The 12,218-nt window shown below is 44.3% G+C and overlaps 1 protein-coding gene across 11 annotated transcripts in view; it reads right to left on the bottom strand.

Moving 5' to 3' along the window:
- Window positions 1-12,218, bottom strand: part of CADPS (calcium dependent secretion activator) — a 485,320-nt gene that overhangs the window by 359,904 nt on the left and 113,198 nt on the right. For all 11 annotated transcript variants that reach the window (XM_082638330.1, XM_082638328.1, XM_082638325.1 and 8 more), the window contains exon 3: window positions 2,423-2,755. In XM_082638330.1, coding sequence (XP_082494456.1) covers window positions 2,423-2,755 — 333 coding nt within the window. The remainder of the gene's footprint in view (window positions 1-2,422; window positions 2,756-12,218) is intronic.

Raw genomic sequence — 12,218 nt, 5'->3', positions numbered from 1 at the left:
ACTTTGTGCCAGTAAATATTTCACGCATTGGAAATATTAGCAAATAAGGCAGAGATGAATTGCCACCCTGATGAGGCCAACATTTTGGTGAAGGATGGGCGGGGAGGGTGAGACAGATAACAAACAGATAAAAACAGATGAACAAGAAATGGAAAATAGTGGTAAAGGCTTTGATAAAAATAGGACAGGGGAATAGGAAAGAGAATGACTTGATGAGGTGTGTGGCAAGAGGGAACTTTAGATGGGGTGGTCTTGGAAAACCTCTTGGAGAAGTTGACATTTAAGCTGTGCCAGTCATGCAAAGGTCTTGGCAAAAGAGCATTCTAAATTGAGGGAAGAGCAAATGCAAAGGCCCAGAACCAATCTGATGTGTTGGGGAAACAGAAAGAAGGCCAGTGAGTAAGCATGCAGGGAAAGTGGTATGATCAGGGCTGATTCCTGTTCTTCCTCAGCCGTAGTGACGAGTTGGAATATCATTCTCGGGGTGATGGGATGCCCCTGGAAGGTTTTAGGCACAGAAATGTCATGATCCAATTTACAATTTTAAAAGATCACTTGAGTTGGTGTGTGATGGGTGCATTATCATGGGGCAAGAAGGGAGGCAGGGTTACCGGTTGGGTAGACACTGTTCATCCAGGTAAAAGATGCAGGTGTCTTGAATTAGGGGGTAGCCATGGAGGCAGGAATAAGGAAGCCTCAAAATCCTGTAGTTCTTATGTTAAACATTTACTTAAATACAGTGGAATATGACTCAACCATAAGAAAGAACGAAATAATGCCATTTGCAGCAACATGGATGGACCTAGAGATTCTCATTCTAAGTGAAGATAAGTCAGACAGAGAAAGACAAATATCATATGATATCACTTATATGTGGAATCTAAAAAAAAAGGATACAAATGAACTTACTTACAAAACAGAAATAGAGTTACAGACGGAGAAAACAAACTACCAAGGGGGAAGGGTGGGGGATAAATTGGGAGACTGGGATTGACAAATACCCACTACTATATATAAAACAGATAACTAATCAGGACCACTGTATAGCACAAGGAACTCAATACTCTGTAATGACCTATACGGGAAAAGATTCTAAAAAAGAGTGGATATATGTATATGTATAGGTATAACTGATTCACTGGGCCGTACAGCAGAAAGTAACACAACATTGTAAATCAACTATACTCCAATATAAATTTTAAAACATTAAAAATTAAAAAACAAAAAAACATTTATGGCACTGTTGTGATGTTGTCTGTTGACTTTTTGCCTCTTCCAGTAGACTATAATATACTTTAACTGCTACCATTTATAAAGTGCCCCATGTTACTCTGGGCTTTATACACATGAATTCTCATAACAGTTGCATCCCAAGTTCATATGTGAGGAGGTTAACTAACTCCCACGGCCCCAAAGATAGTGAGGGGCCATATTAAGATTTACCTAGGTCTGCTGGATTCTGAGCAAGGAACAACTCTTAGCCAATATACTACAGTGTCTTCACTTTACCAACTTTAGGGGCAGAGTTGGTGCAGGGAAACCAGGGCACAGCTTAATTTTTATAATGGTTCTTAAAAGGCAAAGGGCAGCAAAATTACCAGGAAGTGGGGGGGCTTGTTTAAAATGCAGATTCCTGGGCCCTACCCTGAGCATGCAGAACTGGAATCTAGGGCTGTGGGCTGCAACCGTGCCTTTTAAAAATGCTCCCAAGCAACATTCAATAAAATCTGCAAAGACTGCAAAGTAGGCACATAATAAATAGTGGGTGAATAAAGAAATGTAACGGGGAAACGGTCGCAGGCAATGAAGATCTAGGGTACTTCACTCCCCCAAACTGTGATCCAGAAAAAATGTAAGTTCATTTTTGGGGTGGGCCCAAGTGGAGCCTCAGCTAGCCATCTCAGAAATTCAGATGTGACTAACATATGGGTATGACAAACTCAGGTGTTCTGGAAGCTTTCTGTTTTAAATAATTTCACTTGATGACCAGGTGCTAAGTCCAGCTGTCTCCCCAACTGAGGAAGTACAAGCCCTTCAACTGGTAAATACCACCTATTTTAAAGGCACATAATCTTTAAAACAAAACAAACAAAAAAAAAAACACCATCAATTTGATCTTTTGGCACTTACCACACATGGGCCAATTGACCCCTTAGACACAATACACATAATACCCAGGGTTCATGAGATTTTTAGGAGCTCACAAAACATTTAAATTTCTTTTAAAAATCAGAAGAAAAACCTGAATATATTCTAGCCTGGATTATATTCAACTTTTACCAATGCAGCTATAAGACGTAATAAAAAAAAATTTTTTTTAATCAAGAAATGCACATGAAGGCAGTGATGCCTAGGGCACACAGAAATCATCATGTGGCCCTGCTTTACTCACAGCTCTGGGCCCAGGTGACAGACACCTTACCTGGCAGGCATTGTACAAGAGCTGGTGTTCGAACTTCTTGATCCCAAGAATGTTCTGGAACATCTCGTAGAGTTGCTCTTTGCTCAGAATAAGCTCAGAAGCTGCGCTGGCTGTCATCCGGGCCTGCTGCTTCCTGGGGTCCTCTTCCCCGCGGTAAATGGCATCAAACTTGGCCATCCAGGAGCTCAGCACGGTCTCCTTGCTGAGGCCGTCGATCTCGGGCAGGCTGCGCACCCTCTTCTCGATGTGCTTCTTGAAGACCTCCCGCGAGTCATTGGCAGAGCAGCCTCCACTCTGCACCATGCGGGCCACGCGGTCACTCTTCAGGAACACCTGAGCAAGAGCAGGGCAGGACAGACATCAGGAAGCCACCCGGCAGTTAACACGCTCCCTGTGAGGCTGGAGGCTGGTGGCTGGGCCTGGGCAGACCCCCCCCTCACGAGCCTCCCAGGAGGCACCAGTGTGAATCGCATCCTGCCCTGCTACCTCCTAGCTGTGGGAACTGAGAGAGGGCCTTTGCATGTTTTGCCTTTGTGTCCAAATCTGGAAAATGGGAATAACAATGGTATTTACTAGGTTGTGGAAAGGATGAAATGAGACAGTCATATCCTGAGAGGCAGCATATAGTGGAGAGACTCAATTGCTCACACAGCCTGGGGCCTTTCTGTGCCACTTAGTGGCCGTATTTCCTTTGGCAAATCAACCTCTTTGTACCTCAGTTTTCTCATCTATAAAATGGGGATAACAGTAGTTTCTACAGCACAAGTGTTTTTAAATGAGGATTAAATGAGTCAATATATGATGAGCACTTTAAAAAGTGGCTCATATTAATGCCATATAAGTTGTTGTGGTTGTTATTATTTTTATATGTAAAGTATCTGGCATGATGTCTGGTACATAGCACTTTACAAAGTACATAGTCCACTATTTACATCTCATTTTAGCCTCTCAGTGACACTCATCACAATTAAAATTGAACAAGGATTAGGTAAATATGTATTTAATGTCTGTCTCCCCTCCCCAAATGTAAACTCCACGTGGGCAAGGACTGTGCCTTTCTTGTTCCCCCAAATATCATCCATCTCTAGAGGGGAGCCTGGCGCTTTGAGAGTGAATGACAAGGCATTAGACTCGATCCATTTTGTAGAAGGAAAAACCAAGACTCCGGAGAGGAGAAGGGACTTGCTCTTGGTAACTCAAATTGGCTGGCTCTAAATGCACGGTCTTTTGACTTCACCCTGGTTCCTCCCTTTCCTACGGGTCTCACCTGCCTGGTGGGAGAACCCCTGGTTGCTTTGCTGGTGCTGCCTGGGTCCTGGGATGAAGCAGCCATTAAGAACAGTTTGCTTTCACCCCAGTGCCCACCGTTCGGGAGCTTATACAAGCTATACAGTTCTAGGGTGTCATACAAGGCAGTGAAGCTGCTGCTTCCCATTCACAAAGAGGAAACGTCTGACACTTCTGAGCTGTGTCCTGGTCACACTTCAGTAGGTGCACAAATAGCCTTCCAGAGGTGGAAGAAATGTTCACTCCCCTGTCAGATTTCAGGGGATGCCTTTGGTAGGCAATTGCTTGAGGGGTATCTCACTGCCTTCTGCTTCATCACAAAGCCTTCCTTGGGGAGGAGAGATGTTAGAAAGATGGGTTCCATTTATTGTCAATTGAATTAACTAATTTAGAGAGAAGGGGGGCTGAGGGTTTGCTTCACAGGCTAGAGGCCATGGCCAGCTCCACTGTGCCTGGGAACTGGTACTCAGTTGAGACCTTAGAGTTCATTTAAAAATCAATTATAGAAAAAAAAAGTTTCAAATGAATCCTCAGGCCTTACGAGCTTTAATGAGCTAGGAATTCACCCGAAAATCTGTAATGCTTAATGCAGGTAGTTTCTCCATGTAACACCCTGTGTCTCAGCTATAGGTCTAGATCTCAAAGAACATCAAAGTTGTGAAGCAAACGAGGAACTTTCTGGAGAGGCAGTATAACATTGTGACAAGACTTGTAAACCATGATCCCAGGCCAGTTCTGCCACTAACTTGCTGTGTGACCTTGGGTAAGTTACCTCATTTCTCTGATCCTCTAATTTCTTTTCTGTACACTGAGGGAGTTGAACTATAAAAGTTTGAGCTTGTCTTTTCAGCTGTAATGTTTATACTCTTCTCCATGAGCCCATTCACCCTTTCTTTGGACACTCACTGGGGGAAGGCACGTGCCAGGTGCCAGGGTTACAGTGGGGAGCAAAACAGATGCTGATCCAGCCCTCGTGCCTCCATGACATTGTCCTAATCATCCCATACAAACATCATTACAATCTGGGACAAGTGCTAGCCAAGGGTAAATACACAGGTTCATGGGTGCCCGTAGCCAGGAATATATTCCAATATGCAGTTAGGAAAGCCTTCCTGGAGGAGACATGAAATGTGAAAGATGGGTAGGAAAAGAGTGAAAGAAGGAACAGTATGTGTAAATACACTGAGGATCTGAGAAAATAAGGAGAAGCCAGTATGGCTGTGGCAGTGAGGGGTAAGAGAATGACCAGTATAAGATGGGCAGAAGGGACCAGATGGCCAAGGGCGTGGGAGGCCCCATTAAGAACATTAGTTTTGGGCTTCCCTGGTGGCACAGTGGTTGAGAGTCCGCCTGCCGATGCAGGGGACACAGGTTCGTGCCCCGGTCCGGGAAGATCCCATATGCCGCAGAGCGGCTGGGCCCGTGAGCCATGGCCGCTGAGCCTGCGCGTCCGGAGCCTGTGCTCCACAACGGGAGAGGCCACAACAGTGAGAGGCCTGCGTACCGCAAAAAAACAAAAAAAAACCCATTAGTTTTCATCCAAAGGGCACTGGGAAGCCATTGAAGGCTTTAAGCTGGGATGTGACACAATCAAGTTCACATTCTCTGGATTTAATGTGGAAAGCAGACCTGAAGAGGGACAAGAGTATAGGCAGGAGGCCAGCTGAGAGACACCTTATGAGCATAGGCGAGTGATGATGGTGGCAGGGATGCAAAGGGGTTAATTCTTCGTTGTCAGCGCTAACGACTATCAGAGGTGACTTAAAAACATTCAATCAACGATGAAGCCATACCCTCCTCCCATTTGTCCATATCAGTGTCCCACAGACCTGTAGCAGGTACCCATTATAAGCTCTCAGCACCATATTCCTTTCTCCCAAAGCCCTTCCACAGCTGCCATTTTTCATTTGTCTCTGTGACTATTTAGTTAATATCTGAGGCTCTAGCTAGACTATAAGTCCCAGGAAGGCAGGAATTGTAGCTGCTTTTTTTCTATTATTTCTTCCGAGTGCCTAAGACAGTGCCTGGCACATAGCTGGTGCTACGTTGAATGACAGAATCAGTGAATGAACGACACGAACAAAGCAGACATCTCAAAGCAGAGACCTATGGAGATTATATCTGGATGGGGGAACGAAGGTAAAGGAGAAACCAACAAGCACAATATACTGGTCTCTTAAAACGATTGACCGACGCTACATTTTCCCATGGGACCTGACAACAGGGGGTAAGAAATGAGGATATTGGCATGTTGGTCCCATAACGGGTAACCCCTGGACCCTGAGCACATTATCTGTTTCCCACAGTCCCTTCCTTTGTACACAGTAACCACTCAATAAATATTTGTTGAACTACCAGCAGATGGCTTTAGATAAGTCACTTAACTTCTATCAACCACGCTCTCCTTTGCCATCGCACGGGGTTCCCCCAGCCAGCCTTCTTTGATGAGGACCAAACTGAAAGGACTCTGAAAACCGGAAGGCTCCCTCTGTCCACAAGTAGGATATGACTGCCAGGCCCCAGAACGAAAGGAGATGAGTGGAATGTCAAGAGCATAGAGAAGGAGGCAGAACATTGAGGTGACAACCAAGTACCAAAAGGCAGCAAGACAGCCACGGGGAGAGAGGGCGGTAGCAGAAAACTAATTTTCCAGGCACATCATCTGTCTTGGCTTCTCAGTCTGTCAGAAGGGAAGTGGGGCCAGTGACGTGCTTGTGTGTCTCTAAAACGACCCCTGAAACTCATTTGGACCGGGAGCTCTATCGGGTACTTTGGGTTTTGTTTTCTGTTTCATTTTTTGGTAGCTGTTGCGAGAGTGTTCAACTCCAGGCACAGCTCTATGCAGCACATCCATAATCCTCCCCACCCCTCTGCCAACTCTCAGACAGGCAGGTCATGATGGGAGAGGGCAGATAAACAAATAAATACGGAATGGGGAAGGGCAGTCAATTCAGCGACTCGACCCCAACCATCAGTCCTTTGCTCCATCGCCAGAGCCAAGCAACCTCAAGGTTGTTTTAGAAACACACAAGCACGTCGGTAATTGATGATTGTAGACAATACGGGGTAAAGCTGACCCAGCTCCTGCTTCTTTACAGACAGGCTGAGAACACAAGATGGATCCTTTCCTGCTCTACAAAAGCACATCATTTCAACATAAATAAGAAAAATACCTAGATGCTAGAGTAAATAAGATTTTAAAAACCTACAACAACCAGGTTACTAATGAACTTTACTAATGAATGGCACATACATAATGGGAGCAGTGGGCTTTAGTGTCAGATGACCTGGGATCAAATCCTGGTTCCACCAGGTGCTAGCTTTGTCAGCTGAGCAAATTGCTCCATCTTTCTGGGCCTCAGTTTTATCATCTTTCAAATGGGAATCACAATCACCCTCCCGTGTAGGATTGGAGTGAAGATTCAGTGAGACAATGAATGTCGATTGGTAAGCATGGTGTTCTACTACAAGAATGTAATAAAAGTTACCTGTTATTTTTAAAGAGAGTATCATGAAGCCATTTTTTTTCATCAGCATCAAAAGATGTCCATGAACTTATGGTTACCAGGGGGTAACCAGGGGGTAAGGGGGGGGAGGGATAAATTGGGAGATTGGGATTGACATATACACACTACTCTATATAAAATAGGTAACTAATAAGGACCTACTGTACAGCACAGGGAACTCTACTCAATACTCTGTAATGACCTATATGGGAAAAGAAACTAAAAAAGAGTGGATGTATGTATATGTATAACAGATTCACTTTGCTGTACACCTGAAACTAATGCAACATTGTAAATCAACTAAACTCCAATAAAAAAAAAAACCCACAAAAGATGTCCATGATATGCTGTTAAACCAGAGACTTCCAATGGTAGGAGTGAAGTGGGGTTGGGGCATAGGAGCATAACCCTTGATTGAGAACATCACAGGTAATAACACTGTTTACGGATGAGAGTATATCATATGTGTGACTTTTGCAGAAGTCGAAAGAAGATAGAAAACAACTGTGAAATGAAACAAGTGGGTTACTAATATTTTTTAGTTACTTTCCATCTTAACATGGAAATCAAGGAGCTATCTTTATGTGTATAGACACATCGAAAAATACCTAGAAAGATATATGCCAAAATGTAATAGTGGTTGTCTAGGATCATGGGATTACAGGTATTTTTCTTAACCATTTCATTTACATTTTTCCCTACATTGTCTATTTTTATATTTGGCATGTTTGACTTTCACAGTCATTTAAAACACCCCTTTCTACATGGAAAAATGAGAAATTTTACCTTCACTGAGGCAAGGTGCATGTCAATTTCTAAAATAAAAAGCATCTTTGGATCTTAAAGTTATTCTTCACCAGAAAGTAAGGTTATCTTGGGCAAACTTAGGAATCACATCTGGGGCCATGAGCTGTGGTACGTGATGGTAGATTAGGAACAAAAGTAGTTTTCTTTCCCCTTTCTATGCCTTTTTGCCCTGCCTTGGCCTTGTATCTTCCACACCCAATGTCCAGGCCCCAAACTAGGAAGTGGATTGATTCCATAACTTTCAACTCTCCTCTATTATTTCTTTCTTTCTTTTTTTCTTAATATTTATTATTTATTTATTTGGTTGCACTGGGTCTTAGTTGCGGCCAGCATGCTCCTTAGTTGTGGCACATGGGCTCCTTAGTTGTGGCATGAGAACTCTTAGTTGCAGCACGCATGTGGGATCTAGTTCCCTGACCAGGGATTGAACCCGGACCTCTTGCGTTGGGAGTGCAGAGTCTTATCCACTGCGCCACCAGGGAAGTCCCTCTCATTTATTTCTATACAGCACGTGGGCACCACACCACCACTCTTCCCCCCTAACCTTAATATATTCAGCATAGCACTTTCCAGTTGCTAGATTTACAGGGAGGTTGTGTGTCTGCGTGTGTGTGTGTGTGTGTGTGTGTGTGTGTGTGTGTGTGTGTGTAATTTAGTCTTGACAACAATTATGCAAGCAAGATCCTACTACAGATGAAGAAGCTGAGGCTCAGACGTGGCTGAGGTCTCACAGCCCGTGTGCAGCAGAAATGGAGCTCAACTCCACGTCTCTTGGACACTCACCTCATCCTCCTAACCACTTGGCCCTCTGCCCCCCCCTTCCTTGCCTGGCTTTTTTCACAAGAATGAATGCCTTTAGAATGGCTAGTTACTCTTTTCCTAGGGATATATCTGTTTCAAGGCCACTGAGGAATCAGAGTGGTTTTGCTTATTGGAAAATGTGTAGCTTTATTTTGTTTTTAAATTTATTTTTATTATTTTATTTTATTCTGCGGTACGCGGGCCTCTCACTGTTGTGGCCTCTCCCATTGCGGAGCACAGGCTCCGGACGCGCAGGCCCAGCGGCCATGGCTCACGGGCCCAGCCGCTCCGCGGCACGTGGGATCTTCCCGGACCGCGGCACGAACCCGTGTCCCCTGCATCGGCAGGCGGACTCTCAACCACTGCGCCACCAGGGAAGCCCTATAGCTTTATTTTAGAAAAATAGCCAGGTGTGACCTGACATCTACTTTTCTTAGATTAAAATAAGGTCAGTCATAAAGACAAACGGACGTTTGTCACCCTATGCAGAGAACACCTGCAGTTTCTGCCTGCCAACCGTCTGTCCCCTTCTGATGACAGCACCTCAGTCCGAAAACACCTTTGTCACTGCACACAGTTTTAGTGGGACTGTCAATCACAGGACCTTGCAAAGGAAGGACAAGGTCCTGTGACTGGCGATCAGACTTCCCCTTCTGGTGCTCAGATTCAGAGCAGGGAGGCGTAAGAATGGAATGGGGTTGGAGTAGATTCATACCAGTGATGGTGTGTGCGTTAAATCCTGCTACCCGGCTTCCTGAGGCTAAGCTGTCCTGGTTTCCATCTTTTCTTTAGGTTGGTTGTTTCCTTTAATAATAAAACAACAGTTGTTGTTATTATTAGGGCCTAATTCAGCCACAGTCAGTTTCTTTTGCTAGCAACCGAAGAATTGTGTCTGATACGCCATTCAAATCTAGTTGGACAAAAACTAACTGGGGCTTTGTCAGAGGAGATCAGCTAAAACCAAAACGAAACAAAACTCAGCCATAACAGTGGCGCTGGCGGAAGTCCAGATATCGGCTGTCCTGTTCTAAAATGAGTGTTGGTATGTCTTCTCCCTTATTCTACACTCCCTCTTCCCACCATATCTCCCCATGTTTCCATCCGGGCAGGATCTCAGTGAGGAAGGTTCTGTAAGACCTTTCCATCCACCTCTTTTCTATGATGTCGGGGCCAGCGTGTGAAGGAACCAAAATTAAGCAGGGAGATGGGGAGGGAGGTGAGGATGGAGGGTGGGAGGGCTTATGTTTCACAATTTGTCTTAAAAGAGCTGAGAGTTAGAAAAGATGAGGGGGCCCTTGAGAAAAGGGTGGGCTCTCTGATGGCTTAGGACTGTGGCTGTGAAAACAGGATAAAGTTGCTGGGCCAGATCTCAGAGCATCCATCTCAGTGCCCACCCTCAAAGCCACAGTGAAAGAGATTAAAGGATTAATCTCCTGCTCTGCTTGATCTGCTCTGCCAATCAGGGCCACCAGGGAAGGACAAAATAAACCTGCACGCTCGCGAGAGCCATAGGGAACCTTGGTCTCCCTCTATCCTGGAGGCCAGCTTGCAAGGAGTGCTGGCCAGCTGGGGCCAGACTGGGCTGGATGTGGGTGGGCACAGATGGCAGAAGGACAGTGGCTCCCCACTCCCTTTATTTTTAAAAAATTGCTCTTTACTACTCTAGCAAGTTGACAAACCATTATTGACTTAGCAAAACAATGCCACTGCCTGAAACTGACTTTAGTAAGTGACTATAGTAATCTATAGTCACTGACTATAGTCAGTTTCTGGAGAAAAAGTTTGGTTTTCTTAAAATTTTCATTTTCACTGGTAAATTGGGATGTGTCAGTGTTTATACAAACAGTGGAGCATGTGTGAGTGTGCGCGCGTGTGTGCGTGTGTGTGTGTGTATGTGAGGGGTGGCGGTTGAGAATTTAGAAGGAGAGTACCTGTTGGTTTTGCCTGTTGAGCACACATTCCCCCTTCTTCTGTTCAGAAGCACACCCAATTTCTTGATGGGAAACCAGGCCATTTTCAACACAAACGGTTCCAGTACGACCGAGCCTGCACTCTGGCTCCAGCGATGGTATCTGTCCTGGGTCTTTGCCACCCCTCATCTATAGTGATTAGTTCAAGAATGGACACAGGGCCCATGTTGGTCCAACCAAGTCACCTGGGGCCTTTTGCTGGGACTCTCAGCAAAGAAGTACTCTCTTTGCCCCTGGAGTTGCTAAGCTGGTAGGATGGGAACTTCCAGTGTTGTTCACATAGAAAGAACCTGCCCAAGAATGCAGCCAACCAGGGAAGAACAAAGCCGAGGTGTGGGGGGAAAGCTACCCACCTTGATGGCATCTTTGGAGTCTCTGGATCCAGCCACATTGATCCAGCTAAAGCCAGATCTATCCCTGGACTTTTAAGCTGCTTGGGCAAACAAATCTCATTTTTGGCTTAAGCCAGTTTGACCTAGGTGTCTGTACTTGTAATCCAAAGAGTCCTGCCTGGGACAGATACTAACAGGGAAACAACTACATCCCAGAGGAGGGCAGAGAAAGAGATATGAGCTTCTCCACTGCCCAAGAGTAGAGGGAGAGAGAGAAAGGGATGGGTAATCAACCTGGAGTGCTCCCCAGTGAAGGATTAATCCTGATCCCTTGACAGGGGACCTCTGTTTCAGAGGATTTGGCTTCCCAGGAAACATGAATCTTAAGACTCTCTAAAGCTTTGCTAATGAATATGGTAAATAATTAATACCCCACATTATTTCCTGTTACTCAGATCTTAATATTAAATATTCAGTAATTTCTTAATGTCTGTATTCTCACCAGACTTAAAGGAAGCTCTTTCAAATAAACTAGCCACGATACAGGAAAATATCAGGATCACTATAGATGTCGTGGTAATTTCCAGAGACTCATTAGCAAGTTGATGACTATTAATTTTCAAATTTAATTAATAGACAGAAGTGGCACTTTCTTGTAATTTATATCATTAGTCAAATGAGCCTTCTCATTAATATCTGCAATCTACAAGTTTACAAACTGGTGAATGACTTTAAACATGGAGAACTATTGATAAGGAACTACCTGGTCTCAACTGGTTTTTGGATTTTCACAAAAGGGGGAAAAATTAATTTCATTCCCTGGTGGTTTCTAAATAGAACTTTTCTTAAATATATTTAGGTTATTCACTACCACACCACCACTGTGATTACAAACCTCATTTCCACTCTCCCTTAAATCCAACCAAAAAATGTGTCACATCAGATAAAGCACCAAGTTCGACCCTTATTGGCAATCATTAATACTACTTGTATTAATGAAAAAATGTTTAAATTTGACACATACGAAAACAAACCAGATGTCTAAAACAGATACAAATAGAAATTTCATTGAGGAAACGGTGTGCAAGATGAG

This window comes from Mesoplodon mirus (genome assembly GCF_964341445.2).
Source record: "Mesoplodon mirus genome assembly, chromosome: 12".
In the NCBI taxonomy this organism is placed as follows: Eukaryota; Metazoa; Chordata; class Mammalia; order Artiodactyla; family Ziphiidae; genus Mesoplodon; species Mesoplodon mirus.
The sequence above is the reverse complement of the archived record's forward strand: the minus strand, read 5'-3'. Positions and strand labels throughout refer to the sequence as shown.